General features: G+C 51.2%; 1 protein-coding gene across 1 annotated transcript; it reads right to left on the bottom strand.

Moving 5' to 3' along the window:
* Positions 1 to 190: 190 nt before the first annotated feature.
* ADCY6 (adenylate cyclase 6) lies at positions 191 to 21,269 on the bottom strand. Its single transcript, XM_049783643.1, has 22 exons — positions 21,075 to 21,269; positions 15,252 to 16,113; positions 11,705 to 11,854; positions 11,250 to 11,371; positions 11,051 to 11,162; positions 10,827 to 10,954; positions 10,244 to 10,402; positions 10,027 to 10,168; positions 9,813 to 9,941; positions 9,574 to 9,599; positions 9,195 to 9,342; positions 8,861 to 8,958; positions 8,609 to 8,696; positions 8,389 to 8,505; positions 8,041 to 8,199; positions 7,592 to 7,770; positions 5,679 to 5,714; positions 5,464 to 5,593; positions 4,736 to 4,999; positions 3,758 to 3,962; positions 2,850 to 2,974; positions 191 to 2,669 (listed from the first exon to the last, which is right to left on the bottom strand). Exons 2-22 carry the CDS (start codon positions 16,107 to 16,109, stop codon positions 2,544 to 2,546), a joined length of 3,501 nt encoding a protein of 1,166 aa, XP_049639600.1. The 5' UTR covers positions 16,110 to 16,113; positions 21,075 to 21,269; the 3' UTR covers positions 191 to 2,543.
* Between the last annotated feature and the right edge of the window lie 495 nt (positions 21,270 to 21,764).

The following is a 21,764-nucleotide window of genomic DNA, read 5'->3' on the forward strand; positions in this document are numbered from 1 at the left end:
CACCGCAGGCCTTGGGAGCTGACAGGCTTAGAGTGATCAATTTCTGAAGCTTTCCCTAGATGGAGAGAAGCCAGGAGACACCCCCCTGCCCCGCCCATTGGGAGACAGGCCATAGGAAGCCTAGCACCAGTCACAGATACTGCAGACTCAACCCAGAACTTGGGGCCCAGAACACCAGACAGACAGGGAGTTTTACAAAGAGTTTGATTTTATTGATGTTTAAATATATTAAATATTTCACTGAAATACATGATGCATACCCCCCACAGTGGTTACATTATAAAACCAAATCCATTTGGCCTCCCATCCACTGACTCCTTCACCAACTGGTAAGGAAAGGGGCAGTGGTAGCCAGATGGTGGGCACTGCCGGCACTGTGGTATGGGGAGCCAGGGTGTAGACAGATCCTTCATGTCTGCCAAGAGACAGACAAATCAACCAAGGCTGGGATCTGCTACAGTCCTATTCCCCTATACCCATTACCAGATATTCAAGGGGTTGTTTCCTATCTAAGGATATGGCTGGGAAAGTGGAGCTGATTGTCTGGACCCACTAGTTTCTCCCCCCCTTCCCTGCCTTGGCTAATGAAGTGCCTGCTGGGCCTTTGGGGTGGTACATGAAGAGTCCCTAAAGCAGGCTGTGCCAGTCGGAAATTGGCCTCTGTAATGAGAGTAAGGAAGAGCAGGAACATCATGTGCCCTCAACAACCCAGCATCTCGGAGCCTTCGTACCTCTGCCTCTCCGTTCATAGACAAAGCCACTTCCGAGCAGAATTCAGGTTTATGCTTTGGGTATACAAAGGTCCACACAGAGAAACCAAGGTACCATCTGCTTTAGGCCAGAGAAAAGGAGGTGCAGCCAAAGGAGTGAGAACAGGACCATGAAGAAGGCTGTCTTAAGCCTGCCTCCCAACCCTCCTGTCAGCCCAAAGGCTTCAGGGGACTGAAGATCCAGAAACAGGACCAACCAGCAGAGCATATTCATTGCTGGCTGAAAAAGCCAAGCTTCAATTTCCCACTGCATCCCCTGGTACCAATTACATGAGTCCTCAGAGGGATCCCAGTCTAGCCTAGTCCCAGAGCATAGCGCATCTCAGGACACAAGCTGGGAAACATAACACTTTTCTAAGCTCTGACCACTAAAACCTCAGACAGCTCCTGAGCATGAATCTCTGGTGCTTAGCAGGCACAGGGGTTCCTGTCAGGCAGGGGGACAACCAGGCTGCACCTAGGGCTCCAAATGGCACTTAGGAATTTGGCACAAAAAGGACTCCCATAAGGGGCTGGAGCAATATAGCACAGCGGCAGGGCATTTGCTTTGCACGTGGCTGATCCAGGACAGACCTGGTTCGATCCCTGGCGTCCCATATGGTCCCCCAAGCCAGGAGCGATTTCTGAGCACATAGCCAGGAGTAACCCCTGAGCGTCCCTGGGTGTGGCCCAAAAACCTAAAAAAAAAAAAAAAAAGACTCCCCTACTATACCCTATTCCATTGAAAGCTGAGTATCTTGCCTTCCCTTGAAACAGGAAAGTTTATCTTTTTCTTATAATACATGCTGTTCAGAGTGGGGAGCAGAAAGGCAAACAAATACACACAGAACGCTGGGGAAGAGGCTGCCATGTACACACAGCCACCCCGCACACAAGCACTGGAGGACAGGGCTGGAATCAGAACTGTCTTCCTCCATGCTTGACCCTTTTCTATTTGGCAACAGAATGGGTGGAGAGGCGCTTTGGCCCCTTGCCAGAAACAGTAAGAAAGCACAGAAGCTGCCACCAGAGCCTGGCTCTGTGCCCGCCTAGGTCAGTCTGCTCTTTGGCACTTGCTGTGAACATGCAGCTCATGAGTGCCTAATATCCATCCCACAGCTTAGCCTCCGGTTTTCACAGTACTGGTAAAGCCAGGTGCCCTGGAGCTATGCTGGAACCTAGGATAACGGTCAGAAGTTCCTATGTTCCCCTTTGGGGACAGATCATGGGAAAAATGAAAATATTTGACAAATGGAAAGATTCTCCTGAAATATGGACAAAATTGTGTCCCTTGTGAATCTCCTTCTGCCCTGTGTATATGAGGGAGAATTGGCTGGCGGAGGGTGAGCCCCAGACTGCGGCACAGAGAAAGTCAAGCACAGAAGAGATATTCCTATGCCAGCCCCAGTCTTGGTACTAGAGTCCCAGGTAAAAAGGAAAGGGAGGCCAAGCCTTAAGCCTGCTCTCCAGACAGGCAGGTAAAGCGTAGGCAAGGCAAGCTGCCAGTGAATCTCTCAGCAAGGGCTCCCCTGATGCATTGCTGTCCCTTCTCCTGCTTCCAAAAGCTAATGGAGAGAAGAGGGAAGAGTTCTACACCATTAAAACAAAGGTGCTTGCATGATCCTTTTGGTAGCTCCTCATTCACCAGTGCTGATAGCCAAGTGCTGGTCTAGGCCAGAGCAGCCTGTGTGCTCTTCCTTTCTTGGTCTGCAGGGTCTGGAGGCTCCACCCAGCAAGCAGAGGCAACTCAAATGCCCACCTCGGTCCTTTCAGCTGAACTGAAGCAGGGCCTTGCTAGCTGTTGGGGCCCCCATTGAGGAAGTAGGTGATCATCTCGCCTTTGCCTTTCACCTTGACCACCCCTCGACACTCCAGCTGGTAGCCTTTGGCAGCGAGGACCTGGTACAGGTCTGTGGTCACCTAGGAGGGAGGGGAGCCCACTTAGCCTGGAATCCTTCCTGCTACATTTGCAGGTGTCCAGAGGTCCTCTTTCCATGCTAGTTCCCCTCTATACCAACCACAGAACACTGCCACTCCTGGCAGACAGCAAAGAACAATCTCTCAACTCACACCCCCCAACCCCTGCTGGCACCCCCTCACCTGGATTCGGTCAGGGACGCCTGTACTGTCCATACGACTAGATACATTCACAGTGTTTCCCCAGATGTCATACTGTGGTTTCCGGGCCCCGATGACACCAGCTACCACAGGGCCCATGTTCAGCCCTGTGTGGAGAGAGTAGCAAGGATCTGAGATCTGTGGATGTTTCAGAATCAGCTGAGGGTGCTATCACCCCAGAGTCCCAGAAGTTCACTTAGTAGCTGACCCACTGATTGCTTATTCTGTACCAACTGATGGCCAAACATTTCACATTAATTCATCGTCTCAGTGGTGTTAAAAAGTAGGCATCATCATGGCCATTTTACGGATAAGGCAAAGAAGCAAAGTCAGGTAATGAGCTGTAAGTCATTAAGTGGAAACACCAAATTCAAAGCAGCTGGTTTCAGTCACCAGCTGAGGGAAAGAAAGTATCTCCTATTAGTCTGGCCAAAGATCAGGGAACTGGACAGAAGCCCAGATAGTCTGGAACCCCAATTCAGCCATTTAGCTGTTTGACAGGTTGAATTGTTTTTGTTTTTTTTGGGCCATGCCCAGCATTGCTTAGGGCTTACTCCTGGAGGGCTCGGGATAATATGTGATGTTGGCGATCAAACTGGGGCCAGCCCTATGCAAGGCAAGTGCTGTTTCCTCTATCGCTCCAGCCCAACTGGCTGAATTTTGCAGTCTCTCTGAGTTTCTTCAAAAGGGATAACAACATGGGGCATTAAAATGTGCCCCCAAATTCCTAGTATACTATATGTGATCTCTGTTCTTACTGTCAGGCAATCTAGGAGGTGAAAGAAAAGGAAACCCCTTAAGGGTCTTAGATCTCAAATCTCCAACTTGCCCCTTCAGCTTCATCCAGAAGTAGTCCCTGGGAAATCTGCCAAGGTGCCAGGTTCACTCACCGATCTTCATCTGAAAATTGTTGAAGGAGTGCTCATTGATGTATTTCATCTGTTCCATGAGTCGCATGGCATAGTCAGCCAGGGCAGTGATGTGGGAGCGGCCCACCTGATCATAGGTGCTGGCATTCAATCCCGAGGCAGCCATGTATGTGCTCCCGATAGTCTTAATCTTCTCCAGCTGCCGGAACTGTTCCTCGCTGATAATCTGCACAGCACCAGAGAGCCAATTGTCCAGCCAGAGAGGCTAAACTCGGCTCAGCCCTAGCACTCACTTCTTGTCATGCCTTGGCCCCTTTCCTCACGTGCCTTGGCCTTTTCTCAGCAACTCCCCAGCTTACAAAGGTGGTGCTCGATGCAGGTCTAAGGGGCAGGGAAGTGGGCCTCCTCACCTAGTAGCCATCAGAACCCCAGTGTACATACTGGGGGTGGCAAACAGAACCTCAGGACTGGACCTCGGCATACAACCTCAGGTTAACTTCAAGATCTCACCTTCAGAACCCAGAACTTCAGAAGGGATATTCTCTTCCCTCCAAAACAGAGAAAGGCCCACTCCTGATTAATCCTGAAGTGGTTCAGGACACTTTATCAGTTCCCTTCTATCTTCTCTAATCAGCAATCTTCTAGCTTTCTTGCCCTCATGGGCTTCTGCCTGCAAACTGCTGCCTCCTTAGACGAGAATGACCACTTACCCTGTCACCATCACAGATATTTATGTCCTCCTTAACTCCCCCACAATGATAACTGCCTCACAAGAGCTGACCTTGGTGCCTCTGACAACTTAAAGGTCTCTTTCTCTGCTCCACTGTACTTGCCTGTGACATCTCTGGGTCTCAACAAGTCTCCCTTCCTCCTCCTCCTAATCCCCACCTCCTCCTCCAATCCTTGCCTTCTCATCCAAAGTTTTCCCCATTCTCCAAGCTCCCAAGTACACTTCCCAACCACACTCTAGGATAACACCAGCCCCAATAAGACAAGTACCTCGTCAAAGTCAGCGATGATCTCATTGAGCAGCCGCAGACACTCCACGCCCTCATTGTTTGCCTCGAGCTCCACGTAGAACTCAGAAAAGTTGGCAATGGAGGCAAACATGACAGCCACACACTCACATGACTGATAGTAGAGCTCATCATTCCTGTGTTCCCGGGCCAGGAAATGGGCAGCCACATCCTTGGGCAAGATGTTATGCAGCAGCCTGCGGTTGTAGGCTTGCAGCTCTTCCATCTCCTCCTTCTCACCTGTAGCCTGTGGTTATCACCTGTCACTCACTGCTCACTCTCTCATTCTTTTTTTCTTTTCTTTTTTCTTTTTTTTGGTTTTTGAGCCACACGGGGTGACGCTCAGGGGTTACTCCTGGCTATATACTCAGAAATCGCTCCTGGCTTGGGGGATCATATGGGACACCTGGGATCGAACCCTGGGTCAGCTGTGTGCAAGGCAAACGCCTACCACTGTGCTACAGCTCTGGCCCCCACTCTCCCATTCTGGAGGAAGGTAGTATCAGAGGGAATCACACAGAAAAAGCGGGCCTTGACAAATAAAGCCTAAATCATTGACGAGGGTAACAACAGCAGAGAAAGGTTCATATTGAGGCAATATGAACCTGAGCTGAGGAGCTGGCTACGTTTTCCTGGTTTGCTCAGGTTGCACCCTCTCCATCCCCCATTGCCCTCAGGATCCTCCCCCTCCCCTAGGGGCCAGTCAGTCACCTGTAGTTTCCAGAGGAAGTCTAGGCGGGCAGTTGATTCCACCTGCTGGGCATGTAAATACAGTGCCAAGGCGAACACCAGCAGAATCACAGGGGTCATATATTTGAGTGCTACCCTCCCTGTTGTGGGACTGAGGGAAAGCAGAAACTAGCTCAGTGTCTAATGAAGCTGAGCTCTCTGAGCTCTATCCTTTGCTATCCAAAGCCCTCACTCACCAATCCAGATCATTGAAGGTTTCATTGGAAGATGCCCTGAAAGGAAGAAACAAAGTCATCAGGTTTCTGAATGGGAGAATGAAGGGGAAATAATTTTTACTGAACACATACTATAAACAAGGCATTGGACAAGAACTCAATTTCTGGGATATAAAGAAATATAGGGGTCCGGAGAGATAGCACAGCAGTGTTTGCCTTGCAAGCAGCCAATCCAGGACCAAAGGTGGTTGGTTCGAATCCCGGTGTCCCATATGGTCCCCTGTGCCTGTCAGGAGCTATTTCTGAGCAGACAGCCAGGAGTAACCCCTGAGCATCACCGGGTGTGGCCCAAAAACCAAAAAAAAAAAAAAAAGAAATGTAGTAGGGCGGGCCGAACAGTTAGCATAAAGGTAGAGTGTTTGCCTTGCAAGCAGAAAAACAGTGGTTCGAATCCTGGCATCCCATATGGTCCCCCGAGCCTGCTGGGGGCGATTTCTGAGCATAGAGCCAGGAGTAACCCCTGAGCACTGCCGGGTGTGACCCAAAAACAACAACAACAACAAAAAAAAAAAAAAAAGAAAGAAAAAGGAAGAAGGAAGGAAGGAAGGAAGGAAGGAAGGAAGGAAGGAAGGAAGGAAGGAAGGAAGGAAGGAAGGAAGGAATATATATTAGGGGAATAACTAATGTCCAAAGGCAATAGAAATATAGAGCAAGAAAACTGGTCCTTAGTAGGAAATTTGACACTGTGGGGGATGAGAGAAGGTGGGTATGTCAGGAAAGGGGACACCACAATAATGACAGAGGGATAAATGTTCATTCTGGACCAGGCCTAGTGCTGAAAGGAGGTAAAATAATATGCATGATACTCCTTTAGTAACAGTATTATAAACCATAGTTCCTAAAAAGAAAAAAGTGCCTACCATAAAGGCAGGCTAGGGGAAAGTAGGGGATCTGGGGTCATTGGTAGAGGGAAGTAGACACTGGTGAAGGGATGAATGTAGGAACACTGTATACCTGAAACATGAATAACATTGTAACTTTGTCATTCACCATGATTCAATTAAAAAAGGGAGGTGCCTGAGGCTAATAGAAGGATCCTCTTGGGGCCGGAGAGGTGGCACTAGAGGTAAGGTGTCTGCCTTGCAAGTGCTAGCCAAGGAAGGACCGCGGTTCCATCCCCCGGCATCCCATATGGTCCCCCCAAGCCAGGGGCAATTTCTGAGCACTTAGCCAGGAGTAACCCCTGAGCATCAAATGGGTATGGCCTAAAAAAAAAAAAAAAGATTTAAAAAAAAAAAGGATCCTCTTATTTTGTGGCAGAACAACTGACTTAATGGAAGTCTCGGTTTCCTCACCACAAAAGAGGGATCATATATAAATAATGTATGCAAAAGGTTCAGCATAATGTGGGCATAACAGTATGCCTTCAACACATGTTACTGTATTCTTTACAATGGCTCTGTGATACATGTAGGCAGCACTGCTATCCTTTAGATGGCAAAGTGGAGACTCACTTGTCCAAGGTCACACAGCTAAAAAGCAGCAAAGAAATTCAAACCCAGTGAATTGAGGTTATTTTTCCCTATGATGCCAAGTTCTGGATACCAGTCACAGGGATGACTGTGGTTTTGCAAAGGTAAAGCAAACATGACAAAGTCTTCAGCAGTAGGCTGAAGTTTAGACCAGGAGGCTGGTCTAGTTCCTAGTAGAGTTCTGCTTCCAAGCAATTGTGTCACCAAAAGTGTTAGGATGGTCCCTAGGACAGTGCCAGGCCAGCAGGATTTCCTACGGGTCAGAGGTGAGGGGCTCCTGGGTGTGCTGAGGGGGGAGGAAGAGAGGGAGGAATGCTTAGATCACAAGGGACCTAGATAATAGGGAGGCTCACAATGACTCAGTGGGATCTGGAGTTCCTGGAGGATTGGGGAGAAACTCACAAGCCATGGACGCCAAGCATCAGGTCATAGTTGTCAAAGATGATAGCTGGGGGACCCAGGAAAAGCAGCACCAAATAGATGAGCCCCAGGACAAAGGTCATGGCCAGCTTCCCAATGCTGCTGATGTGCAGGAAGACAGAACTGGCCAAGAGACTCAGCAGCATGTTTCCAATGAAGTACTGGGTTGGGGAACAATAGAGACAACATGGTATTGGGGTAAGGCAGAGACCATGGTGACCCATGCAGGGAAAGCCCTGTACCCCCTCATCTGACCAAATCCCACCATCACCACCATCTACTACTAGCTCCTGTACCATGCCCAGAGTCCGTTATTCCCAGAGTAGGGACTCAAATAATATCGAGGGTCCCCAGGGTCCATAGATGTTAAGCACAAAGGGACCCTAACTGGTTCTGATTGGGAACCCTCTGCCTGAGCACTGGGTAGACACCTCAGGAAAGCTGCAGGTGGGCCCGAGGCCCTTGCACAAGGACTCTTCCTGGCCCAGAGAGTAATTGAGCTGCTGCAGGTGGCAGGCAGTGATGTCTGCAGGTGTCATGTTCAACAGCTGGCCTGCACATGTCTGGATGGGGGTGTGGTCACAGGTGAGCTGCGAGAGCAGAGAAGGAGAGATATGTCAGGGGAATAGGGAAGTGAAGGCAAAACAAGGAGAGAGGAAGATGAATAACTCAACCCTCTCCCTTGGGTCTGAAGACATTCCTGTGGCAGCCAGCAGGCCTTCCTTTTCTGTGACCTTGGAGCCCACAGGAGCAGTGGTGACCTCCTACTAGATCCTTACCATGTTGGCCACAGTGGAGGTAAACACGAGCAGGACCGAAAAGATACCAACGATGGTACTATGTGCCCTGGAGCGGACAATGCTTCGGGACAGACGCCGCAGGGCCACGGGGAAGAGCTGCAGAGTGAGGATTTGGAGTGAGAAATTGGCAACCAGTACGTGGCACATGGGCCCTGGGGCTTCTCCATTCCCAAACCTCCCTCACAAGGGGTCTACATACAGAACCACAGGAGTACATGGCACAGGCCAGCACAGTGAGCAGCAGCAGCACAAAGACAGCAGCGTATATCCCGAGCATCAGGGTGGAGCTGGGACAGAGAGGGCCAGGGAAACAACTTCAGCCGGGAAAGATCTGGGGATCCTTATCCCACTACCCGGACCAGTGGGATGCAAAGGCCGGGGACTATAGCCTCAGTGGATCTGAGGAGATTCCTGGCAAGTGGTGGAGGAAAGAGAGGGGCAGGACACTCACTGTGGGAAGACAAGGAGCTGGATGAAGGCAATGAAACAGAAGACCAGCAAGGCACAGGCCACATAGGCTCCAAAGCGGGGGTCCACCTTGCATGAGTACTGAAGGAGGAGAGCAGGGTTGGAAATGAGAACTACCGGGGGTGGGGGTTGGGGGGGGGCTTGACAGGGAGACACTGTTGGGTTAGCCAATGGGAATCCCTGCTGGGCTCCAAGTCTCTTTACTATCCCAAACCTTTCCTGATCACCTGCACTTAGGTTTCCCTGCCTGGAACTTTTGCCATCCCCCACTCTTGCCCCAGCCCTTGTCCGTCCCCATGTCCTTGTATCCCCCAAACCTTCTTCTCCAGATCCTCTCTCTGGAAGGTGAGCAGGAACCGGCGCACATGGTCCTTACGCAGCTGATCGATGCTACGGGCATCAATGGCCCGGCCCAGGAACTCATCAACCTCATCCTCAGGGTTCAGGGCATCTTGGGCACCCCGGCTATGGGCAGGGGACATGGCTCACCAAATGCATGAGCACAGCCATGGGAAGGGTCATGAGAAGAGGAGAGGGAAAGCACCCAGAAGTAGGAGTGGGAGTGAGGTGGGTGACACTGGCCCCCACAGGACACAGTAAGGTCCAAGAGGAGGGTGGTATCAGCTCCCCACAGCCCCGTCCCAAGGTGCAATGCCTTCTCCCTCTTCTTCCTCCCTCCTCAATAAACTGACTTACTTGTCTTTGCTGGAATCATCAATGCCCTGGAGAAAGGGACAGAGTGTGCAAATGAGGTGTGGGCCTGACCAGGGTGCCTCGATAATCCCTTCCCATTTCCAACGCTATGCTGGAGCTTCCCTCCTGGACACTTCCCTGACCCCCAAAACTAGAGCCACACATGGAGACAGCAGTCATGAGGAAGGCAGAAGAGGGAGACAAAAGAGTGAGGCCCAGGTCCTGGTGCAGGAGCCCCTCACCATCTGCCGGAAGGCCTTAGAATCCTTGGTGCGGCTGAAGGCGCGGTCAGGCACCCAGCGCGGCATCAGCCCCTCCATGGAGTTGGCCCGTGTCCGCTGCAGCTTAGCCAGCATGGCCTTCTCTTCCTTCTGTGCAAGCAGCACGAGCACAGGCTCAGGAGGAGGGCCCTTATGTTGTACCCCGCCCCACCCTGATGTTGGCTCAGGCCCTGACCCGCTTCTGACTGGCTCCCAGGATGAGGAAGGTCTCGATGTGCTGCTCCTTGAGGTAGGCATTGCGCTCACCGCCCCGGCCTGGCTCCACCTCATAGTCCCCGTTCAGGTACTGCAGCGTGGCCCGGGTGATGTGAATGCGGCTGTGTGTGGAGATGAGGGTGAGACCTCCGCACACCAACTCCGCCTATCCCTCACCAGGTGGGCCCCACGCTTACCCAGCACGGCCCCCCGCCTCCATGTGGTTGGCCAGTGTCACATCGTTGGACCACACATCGAACTGCCATTTCCGCAGACCCAAGACCCCGCAATGCACACGCCCACTGTGGATGCCCACGCGCATGTTGACATTCACGCCTGTCACCTCACGCACCAGTCTGAGGAGAGGCAGGGCCAGCTCAGTTTCTGGCAGTCCCTCTCCTGCCCAAACCAGAACCCTTTCACAAGGTCCAGGAGCACACAGCCTGAGCTGGGCACCAACTGGAGGGGATGTGGGGCTCGAGGACAAAGATTTGAGAACTGCACTTAGCAGCTTCCATGAAAATGAGCTGGGAGAAGTGAAACTTAGCTGCAAGAGGAGGCTCCACTTGCCCTAGGTCTACTCAACCTACACTCAGTCATTCTTCCCCTTCCCCCCCCCCCAACAGCACAGTAATCTTTCCATAGGCTGATGAAAGAACCATAAAATCTCAATGACAGAGAATGAAGAAAAACTAAAGACTATCCTGAGGACAGGACAAATGGGAGAAGCAGCATGGAGCATCCTCGCCCCAAGCAGCATGGTAGGGGGTTGCTACTTACGAGATGGCCTCGATCATGTCCACTCCCATCTCCACACAACAGTGGGCATGGTCTGTCCGAGCCTCTGGTAATCCTGACACACAGTAGTAACAGTCCCCAAGGATCTTGATCCTCAAGCAGTGATTTTCCTGACGGGAAAGTATGGAGACAGAGCCTTGACTCCCTGCCCACCATCCTCACTGCAGGCTCTGACCCCTCCAACCTCGGCCACACAGTACCCTTACCGCAGCCAGCTTGTCAAATCGGGCAAAGAGCTCGTTGAGGGTCATGACCAGCTCCTGTGCAGTGCACTGAGATGCCAGGCTGGTGAAGCCCTCGATGTCTGCAAACAGGATGCTGTGGACAGGCAGAAGATGAAGGGAATAGGAGCCCTTCAGGGCCTTTAGGGCCCCTGCCTCGCTGCAGTCCTCCTGCCCCACCCACCTGACATTGTCATGCTTCTGGATGTAGATCTTGTGGAACATCATGTCCTCTTTCTTTGTGTTGATGTCTTCTTTCATCTCCATGGCAACATGCTGGGGCAACACTGACAGCAGCAGCCGCTCCTAAGCCAGTGGTTTTAGAAACACTCAGTTGGCCTTACTCTTTGGTCCTGTCTGGATTCTCCACATCCTCAGAGCCCTCTGATCTCTGGGGATATCTGGGCTTCCCTTCTGGCCTTGTGATGGGCAGGTTCCCCAAGATAGAGCACTCACAGATCTAGGTTCCACCTCTCCCTGACCACCCCTTCTCCATCTCCTCCGCTATGCTCCCCCCTAACTCCCTTCCAAACCATGGAGTAGCACCAGTGTCCTAAGGCTCCCAGGAGGTACATTTCAGAGTTGGACTGTGAAGGGGTCTGTTCTGCAAGTGGGGTGCATAGTGGGAAGCAGCCCCACCTGCTGCCGATTCTCGTGTTGCAGGTGGAGCCGGGCCTGGATATAGCCACGGGTCTCCTGGAAGGCCTGGCGCTGAGATACCTCGGCTGGGTAGTGTGTGCAGATGCCGATCACATTGGTGCAGAGGAACAGCAGCACATTGGCCCCGAGCTGCAGGGGCAGAGGTAGGGACAGGTGAGCACCCCATAGCACAGGCCCTGCACTCTCTGCACAGGATTCCAGGATCCTGTGCCCTGGTAGTCTCCACCCCCACAACATAAAACCCAGGACTCCAGCCCTGATGAGAAATGAGATCTTTTCATGACTTCTTGGAGCAGAAGCATCACCAACCAATGGCACAGGGCAGACCCAACCACTATCACTTCCTCCTCCACAAGTGACCTTCATAAAAGACACATGCCAGTTCTGTATGGGTTTCTCTACAGACGCAGGATCCTGATTGCTATTTCTTCCTGCAGTTTCTCCAGGAAAAAAAAAATCACCTCATCTCTCTGGGCCTCTGACTGCTCATTGTAGAACCTGAAGAAAACTAAGTTTTCCAAGGTTCCCCTGCCTGCATCTCACTGTGAAGCTCCTGTCAACATTACTGGTGCATCTGATTTCCTAGAAGCGTGCAATGCTACTGGATCCTATGGCAGCCTTAGTCTACTCTATACAGTCATTTATGTATAATTTACAACTCTATGAACTAGGTTAACAATAATTCTGGATTTTGGGGGAATTTTTAAGCTTTTGTGTTTTGAGGCCATACCTGGAAGTGCTCAGGAATTATTTCCTGCTCAATGCTCAGGGGACCAGGGACCATGGAATGCTGGTCTCCTGTTTGCAAAGCACATGTCCATCTCTCTCATTTTACAGATGAGCAATTCTGGCTTCAGAGAAGCTAAGAAACTTAGTTGTCTGGTTTGAAATTTGGGTTCAGAGTAGACTGCAAAGACTGAGTCCTCTACCTACTATGGAACAGCTTCTTGGTCTCCCACATTCCTCCTCACTCTACCTTCACCAGCTCCTGGAGTCTAGACTCAGTCCAGGTCTGGGAGATAGCAAGTACACTGATACAAAGACTTTTTTTTTTTTTTTTTTTTTTTTTGGTTTTTGGGCCACACCTGGCAGTACTCAGGGGTTACTCCTGGCTGTCTGCTCAGAAATAGCTCCTGGCAGGCAAGGGGGACCCTATGGGACACCGGGATTCAAACCAACCACCTTTGGTCCTGGATCGGCTGCTTGCAAGGCAAATGCCGCTGTGCTATCTCTCTGGGCCCACAAAGACCCTTTTGAACTGGTCAAGGGTCACCCTCCTAGCTTTCCTTCACTACTTGGCTCAGTTAAGGCCATGGCATCCAAGACTGATCAGCTCTTCCCCACAAGTGGCATGGAGCAGTCTGATGGAAGCGGGCTTCTGTGCCTCTGGAAATTCAGAGGTTAACCTGGCACTTGAGGCTCCACCCAGAGTTGGCTGGGGAAGGATTCTGGTTTGGGGAGAAGGAGGAAAAGAGCAGCCACTGGAAGCCAGGCTGGGCCCGGAGCTAGAACCAGTTTGTACAAGGGGCCAGTCAGTCACTCCTACAGCCTCAGAGGGTATGTCCAGTCCCCCTAACTCCCAAACCATCTCCAGGACTGGTCTCCCAGCTTCCCTTCCCAGTCCAGCTCATTAGGCCCCCACTTTCAGCAGCAGGGGGTGCATACTATCTCCCTTAGGGGTTTCTAAGAATAGCCCCCAATGGGAGAGAAGGAAGGGGGCAAATCAGGCAACTTCCCTTCCTGGTCCCAGGAGCCCAAGAGGAAAATGTGAGTCACGGTGGAGGGAAGAAGGGGACCAGAGACTAAAATAGCTGTGTCCACAGACCCCTATCTGATGAGCAGTGAAAATGGAAGTGGGCAGGGACCGCAGGCTCAAATGGGTCTCTGGTGTGTGTGGAGTCTGAATGTGGGGTCAGAGGAGAAAACAAGCTCCTTGCCTTGAGCATGAGGGCAGCAGGATTAGGGAAGAGGCCATCCTAGAAAACCAAAAAGGAGACTAGCAGCACATAGGCAGAAACGGAAGCACCCCAGCGAGTGTAGAGAATGAGGTTCAGCTCAGAGAAGGGTATGAGCACCACAGACCCCAGACTGGCACAGGGGGAAGGGCAAATTCTCCACCTGCGTGTATGTGCTTGCCAAGTCAAGCTGCAACCAGGTAGCCCTGGGGAGACGGAAGGCTGGCACAGTCATGACCTTTATGGGGCTATGCCTCCCTGCTCAGCCTTGGCCCTGCTTCTGGGCACCATGCCAGCTAAACAGAGGGAAAAGAAACCCACCCAATCTAGACAGGGGGTTGAGGGAGGCAACCGACTCCAAATTCTTCCTCTCCTAGGAGACCAATACAACTCCAGAATCAAGAGAGGAGGCTACCCAGGAGTGGGAACTGGACAAGCAGATGGTCCGGGCCCTTTAAGAGGACTGACAATACCTCGGTGGCACCCTGCTCCACAAACAAACAGCTTTAAAGTTACTTTTAAAAAGGTACATTCTGTTCCAAAGCAAAGGCTGGGCCATAGGGCATGATGCCAGAGCACCCAGTTTCTCACCCTGGGTGCCCCAGGCAACTTCCTTCTTGTGGGTGGGGTTAGGTGGGCTGCAGGCCACAGACCTGGCAAGGTAGACACTGGCTCCCTGAAGTGTCAAGCAAGACAGGGCAAAGAACCCTCTAAATCAGGGTGCCTGCAATGGGATCATAAGTTATCTTAGCGCAGGGGCTATGCACACAGTCTCAGTCTTTGATCCAGGGGAAGTGGGGCGGCAGCAGGCCCTCTGCATGCTCAGTCTCTCCCTGGCTCCCAGCAGCCTCTTCCCCAAAGGGGAAGCTGGACCACACTTGAGAAGATGGGGTTCTAAGAGCACAATTTTAGAAGACAAGGACTCTGGGTCAAGAGGGGTGACGGCACAGCCCATTAGACAGCCAGGCAGCCTCTGCCAGACCTCCATCCCCATGAATCCTGTCTACACACCACTGGACCCAGCACAGAGGCAGAAAACCTGATTCAGAGGAAGGAGACAGAGGTCATCTGATGCCAGCACCCCTTTTCTCCAGTTCAGTCCCTTCAAACCACCTGTAGTGCAGAATGATGCAGCCCTGCTCCTCACACACTCTGTCTTCTCAGAGATGGCTTTGGTTCCAATGGGGTTCGACTCTTCCGGGCAACTCAGTCCCTCCAGATCACCCCAAGAGATGACTTTCAGGGCCTAACCAGGATCTGAGCTTCTATGTCTAATGTCAAAGATGCCAAGATCCCTCAGTTCTGCTCTCCCTGTGCCTTATACCACCCCTTAGTCTGGTGTCCTTTTCGGTTACTATCCCAGGGACCTCAGGTTTTGGTGACAGCGTGCAAGCTGGGGAAGTCTCTTTCCCTCTCCCTGTCCTCCACCTCAGTCTTGAGTGAGGTTGTCCCTGAAACCTGACTCCTGTCACTTGCCCCTCCTGCCAGAGTGTCAAACAGCCCTGTACCCAGGCATTTCCCACCCTCTCTGGCCAGACTCCCCAGTCCCATACTCCTTGCTTGCCACCCACCTGCTTCCAGAGGGAGGCATCACCACGGTTCAGCTGCCAGGCCAAGATCAGGTGCAGGGTGGAGAGGCCCAAACCGCTAAAGACAGCTGCCCGCATACGGATGGGGAGGAGCGTGTAGGTGATATAGACAAAGAACAAGGGGCACCAGAGGCCCACAGATGGACTGTGGGGGTTGGCTGCTAAGGCGCCCCCAACCTGCACAGCCGCCAGGATGCCCAGCACCACATAGCTCACCACCCACATGGAGTCCTGGCGGAAACTATGCCGGTTACACACCACCATGAGCGCCACGAAGAGGGCAGCGGCACAGGCCAGCAGAGCCACATAGGCAGGCTGAGGACGGGCTGGCGCAGCATGGAAGGCCAGAAGGATGGCCATGAGCAGCACGAGAACTGCCATCAGCAGGGTCAGGCTGCTCTGATTCATCTGGAAGAAGTAGCGCTGGTAGAGACGCTCCAGCTTGGCGGAGCGGAACTGCTTTGACTGGAAAACCTGCACTAGTTGGTGCCAGCAGGACTGCCCATTCCTCGGCGCCACCTCAGGCGCTGCCTCAGTTGTTACGACCACTGACGTGGCCTCAGTATCTTCAAAGCCCAGGGCCACTGCCCGCAGACCCAGCTCTGTGCCCTTGCCTGGGCCCCCCCTCCGAATGAAGGCTTCCCCCTGCCAGGGGCATCGAGAGGACACGGCAGGGGTAGGGCTAGGTGGCTGTGCATCCTGGAGGCAGCTCATATAGCGAGGTGTGCAGAAGCCAACTGTCCGAGTTCCTCGATGCCCGCGCTTCTGCCCATTGTGTTCACCCCAAGCTGTTTTCCGCTCGTCCACTTTGGGTACCAGGAGACCACTAAACCATGACATGCTGCTGGGAGAGAAGGAATAAGATGGTATTGATCAGGCCACAACTGCCACCCCCACCAATGAGCACTTCCCAATCATTGCTAAACAAGTACTTCACACACATCATTCTCATAAAATCACTCTCAGGAAGACAATGGCACCCACATAAAACAACAGAGACAGGGGCCAAAGTGATAATACAGCAGAAAGATGCTTCTGTGCACACACCCGGCCCTGGTTCCATCCCCTGTACCATATATGGTGTGTCAGCAGTTGGACCCAAGCATAGCCAGGTATGCCTCCACACCAAAAATAAAAGAAAAGCACATAAGTAAGTGAAATAATTTCCCCAAGATCAGCAGCCATGGAACTATGAAAAACAACTATGGAACCAAGATCAGCAGCCATGGAACTATGAAAATCCCAGATATGTCTGATTCCTAAAATTCACCTCTCTCCTAAAGGTCACAGATTTCTTTCTTTTTTTTTTTTTTTTTGGTTTTGGGCCATACCCAGCAGTGCTTGGGGGTCACTCCTGGCTGTCTGCTCAGAAATAGCTCCTGGCAGGCACGGGGGACCATATGGGACACCGGGCTTCGAACCAACCACCTTTGGTCCTGGATCGGCTGCTTGCAAGGCAAACGCCGTTGTGCTATCTCTCCGGGCCCAGGTCACAGATTTCTTAGTGTTTTTTTTGGGGGGGGGGGAGGGGGACAGGCATATCCAGCAGCAGTCAGGGGTTACTCCTGGCTCTGTACTCAGAAATCGCTCCTGGCAGGCTCGGGGGACCATGTAGGATGCCAGGAAATCGAACTGGGGTCTGTACTGGTTCAGCCACATGCAAGGCAAATGCCCTACTGCTGTGCTATCTCTTCAGTCCTTTTTTAGTGGTTTTAAAGTGTCCATGACTGCTGAGGATGTGGCTTAGTGGCAGAACACTTGTCTTGCACAGTGAAGTCCTGGGTGCAATCCCTGTTGCCAGAGCTGAAAACAAATGAAAATCTATCCAAAATCTAGTGGCCTGTCAATGAATAAAGTGGCATCTGGGTTGGGAGTTCTGGGGTGAACCAAAGTGCACACCCTCAGCCCAGAGGCATATAGCTCTCAGCAGCAGCAAGATTGCACTGGTTTCCCAGTGCATTAATATTATTGGAATTTTAAACAAAAAATTATCCCCCCAATTTAAATGTAACATCATCTCTTGATTTGTTTTTTTTGTTGTTGTTGTTGTTTGCTTGCTTTTTTGTTTTTGTTTTTGTATCATAACCTGTGGTACTCAGGGGTTACTCCTGGCTCCTGGCAGGCTTGGGGGACCTTATGGAATGCCAGAAATAGAACTGGAGTGTGTCCTATGTTGGCCACATGCAAGGCAAATGCCCTACCACTGTGCTATTGCTCCAGCCCCCATCTCTTGGTTTTTAAATGCTAGCAAGTCAGTCACATTTATCAACATAGCCCTAAAGAAATGACATTCATGGAATAAATTCAGCACTCGAGCTGCCACTCTGTGACCTCTGTACAAGAGGGAACCTGTCCACAGCCTTCCCTGTCGCACTCATACACACATTACACACACTTCGCTGAACTGAAGTCAACTTCCTCTTCAGGTCACAGCTCCAAATTAACTTCCTTGGGGAAAGCAGCTCAACTCCCCCAGCTGAGAACAGACTGAGCACAGTCCTCTACCAACCCTCAAAGGTTTTCTCCATAGGACTGATCATGGCTGCTTATTTATATATGTCTCTACTGTCTTAAATACAAACTCTGTGACAGTAAGAATGATACATTTTTTACTCAGCATTTCAAACCCAGGACTAAGTACTGAGACTGGCTCACAAGAGCTATGATTCAAGAAATGTCTATTGAAAAATATAAAATGGAAGGAAGAATGCTCCAGGGCACTAGGGCGTGATCACGTGAAGCACAGTAGTACCATTTTTGGGCTCTGCTCTTTCCCTGCTGCCCAGGGTCTCTGTCCACTGCTGCACTGGACACCAGCCCAGCCTAGAACCAAAGCTACTCAAGGTCACCGTTCCAATGTTCCCCTTATCAGTGTGCATTTCCTAACCACTCTTTTAAAATAGTAACCCCCTTTCCTGGAGCTCCCTATCTCTCTTCCCAGCTTTAGGTTTTATTTTTTATTTTATTTTATTTTATATTTTTTAGGCTTTCTTTTTTCTCCACTCTTCTTATCAGCAATGGCCATTCTATATACTTTTCTTACTTGTTCATTCTCTGGCTCTTCTTACTAGAATATAGATTTGATGAGGCAGAGTATTCAGGTCTCTCTCCCTCACTGAGTGCCTGTATCATCTGTAGCACCTAAAATGTCCATGAGAAGTCTGGGACATTAGTACAGTAGGTAGGACACTTGCCTGCACACAGCCAACCCAGGTTCAATTGCAGGCATCCCATATGGTTCCCCGAGCCTACTAGAAGCGATTCCTGAGCAAAAAGCCAGGAGTCATCTCTACTCTAAGCATCACCTGATATGGCCCAAATATCAAAACAAATAAATAAATATATATCATAAATGAGATAATAGATAGCTGGCCTGATGTCTGGCTCATGTTCCCAAATACTCTTTCTGGGCTTTGAATTTTCCAAGGAATTTATTTTCACCTGTCTACTTTCTCTGCAACAAAATCCCATCGAGCTGTCTTGTGACCATGAAAAGCATAGGACAAACTTGATGTAAAGAAAAGAAAAAGAGAGGGGCCGGAGAGATAGCATGGAGGTAAGGCATTTGCCCTTCATGCAGGAGGTCATCAGTTTGAATCCCGGAGTCCCATATGGTCCCCCGTGCCTGCCAGGAGCAATTTCTGAGCCTGGAGCCAGGAATAACCCCTGAGCACTGCCGGGTGTGACCCAAAAATCAAAAAAAAAAAAAAAAAAAAATCTACCATGCAAGAAAAGAAAAAGAGGGCCCGGAGAGATAGCACAGCAGCGTTTGCCTTGCAAGCAGCCGATCTAGGACCAAAGGTGGTTGGTTCAAATCCCGGTGTCCCATATGGTCCCCTGTGCCTGCCAGGAGCTATTTCTGAGCAGACAGCCAGGAGTAACCCCTGAGCACCGCTGGGTGTGGCCCCCCCCCAAGAAAAAAGAGGGGCCGGTAAGGTGGAGCTAGAGGTAAGGTGCAAGCACTAGCCAAGGAAGGACCGCGGTTCGATCCCCCGGCGTCCCATATGGTCCCCCCAAGCCAGGGGCAATTTCTGAGCGCTTAGCCAGGAATAACCCCTGAGCATCAAATGGGTGTGACCTCCCAAAAAAAAAAAAAGAAAAAAGAGGGGCTGGAGAGATGGCATAAAGGTAAGGCGTTTGCCTTGCATGCAGAAGGACGGTGGTTCGAATCCCGGCATCCCATATGATCCCCTGAGCCTGCCAGGAGCGATTTCTGAGCATAGAGACAGGAGTAACCCCTGAGTGCTGCCGGGTGTGACCTTCCCCTCCCCCCCAAAAAAAAAAAGAAAAGAAAAAGAACCAACTCCACAGCAGTTTATATGGCTGACCCAGGTTAAAAAAATCCTGAGTGGGGCCAGCGGTGGTTCGAATCCCGGCATCCCATATGGTCCTCCGAGCCTGCCAGGAGAGGTTTCTGAGTGCAGAGCCAGGAGTAACCCCTGAATATGGCTGGGTGTGGCCAAAAAAACAAACAAATAAAAAATCCTGAGTAATCCAATCAGCCATGAATCTGAGTCTCCTGTAGGGTTGGGGTTTGGGAGTGTGAGGGAGCAGGGTTCACTATGCTAAGAAGATGAGGGCCAGAGAGATAGCATGGAGGTAGGGCATTTGCCTTTCATGCAGAAGAACGGTGGTTCGAATCCCGGCATCCCATATGGTCCCCTGAGCCTGCCAGGAGCGATTTCTAAGCATAGAGCCAGGAGTAACCCCTGATCACTGCCGGGTATGACTCAAAAACCAAAAACCAAAACAAAACAAAAAACAAAAAAGAAGGAAGATGAGAGCATGATTATAGTGGGTGCCTATGTCCCCACCAATGCCACACATCCACAGGGCTCCCTGAGGGACTCCTTGTCCTTGAACCTGTAAAATTTGACAGAACTAACATCTCTACTGTCTAAAAGACAAAAGGGAACAACTCCAGGTTATGGCCATAGGACCAGTTGCTCCACCAAGTAATCACATAGACACTATGTGACCTCCAAGCAGAAGGAAGCACATGGATACCTCCCCTCACTGGGTCCCCTCAGCCAAGTCCTCTCAGTCCCCCTAATTTGTGACCTCCCAGAACAGCACACACCCTTCTCCCCTGAATGTCACCAACAGCACCATCTGGAGGGGCAGATCAGAAATCCAAGGCTTTCTGTGGTGCTGGTATTTGGAAAAGGTCGGCCAACCAAGCCTGGCTCTTTAAAATACTTCATTAGAAGCATGATCTCTGGAGTGAGACCAAGTTTCAAACCTTAACATGATTATTTGCCAGCTGCAAGGCCTTGGACCAGTTACTAAACCAGCCCATGTCAGTTTCTGTATCAAAGTGGGGATGGTAATGGCTATGAGGAATGAATCGAACTGTGTCTGTTTGTCACAAAATACATAATCCGTAAATATTAGTTCTTCCACCCTACACAATTTTGAACCCAGTGGCTCAACCAGAGGCCCAGAGATGGAGAAACGAAAGCCGATTCGCAAGTACAAAACATCTACTCAGCCAGACAAGCAGATGCTAGGCCCTGGACTGTCAGGTCCCAGAGTTGCTAGAGACAGAAGCCAGGGTAAGCAGCTTCCTGCCCACTGCCCCCTTCATGACATTTTGCTGCTTATTCCTCACACTTGTAAATCTCTTGCCCTGCTCCTATAACCTGCCCCACCCTAGGAGCCCAGACCTCTATTCTCAAAGGAATTTTTTCTGGTCATGTTCCCAATCTCCCGAAAAGCACATGTGAACATCTGGTTCAAACTCCATGGAGAAGGGGCAGACACACAGTCCGAGGGAATGGGCGACCCTCCCAAGAACACTCTTACCCCACAGGGGAGCTTCAGAACTTGCTACTCAGCTGCAGCTTGACCACCCGATTCATTCACTTGAGGCCCATCTTGGATAATGTCCACCCCATACAAAGCTGATATGGCAAGGCACCCGGAAGGGCACTGCTCAAACCAACAAACTCTCTCTGCAGGGTTCTATCAATATTCGTTGTTCAGGAAGCCCCCCCAGACCACTTCTTCCTTCCCCCTCTTACTCACCCCCAGGCAGCCTCTGAGCTGCCTTCATCTCCTCTCCCCAGGACCCTAAGCTTTCTCGCAGCTCCTTCACTCCTGTCTTTCAGCAGCATAGACCGAGAGCCAACACCTTCCAGTCCCCAAATCCCTCCCAAACCCCATTCTCCAGCACCCAGTCCCAAATACGCAAGGTCCAACCCTGTGACAGTCCTGCTGCTGTGGTGCCCAAATCCTCACCCTGGCTGGCTGCCTCCCTACCATCCTATGCCTTGGATCCCTTGGCCCCTGCCCTTCTTGGCAGGAGGCTCTCTGGGAATTTCATGACTTCAGAAAGTTCATGGCAGAAAGCGCTGCCAGGCAGGCCTTTGGTGCCAGCACCGCCCACAGTGCTGGGCCCAGGCCTCAATTTGGGCCTTTCCAGCTGTAGAAGAGTCTCTATAGGGCCTGGAGCTAGAGTTCCAGACCCGCTCCCCGCCTGCAGAGGAATCCCAC

This window comes from Suncus etruscus, chromosome 11 (assembly GCF_024139225.1).
Source record: "Suncus etruscus isolate mSunEtr1 chromosome 11, mSunEtr1.pri.cur, whole genome shotgun sequence".
Classification (NCBI taxonomy): Eukaryota; Metazoa; Chordata; class Mammalia; order Eulipotyphla; family Soricidae; genus Suncus; species Suncus etruscus.

What these genes read in the sequence shown, in the direction of transcription:
- ADCY6 (XM_049783643.1), bottom strand. Translation starts at nt 16,109, where the DNA reads ATGTCATGGTTTAGTGGTCTCCTGGTACCCAAAGTGGACGAGCGGAAA. An exon ending in TGGGAGCCAGTCAGAAGCGG is followed by an intron (nt 9,942 to 10,026) that starts GTCAGGGCCTGA and finishes CTGCTTGCACAG; the next exon opens with AAGGAAGAGAAGGCCATGCT. An exon ending in CAATTTTCAGATGAAGATCG is followed by an intron (nt 2,975 to 3,757) that starts GTGAGTGAACCT and finishes CTCTCCACACAG; the next exon opens with GGCTGAACATGGGCCCTGTG.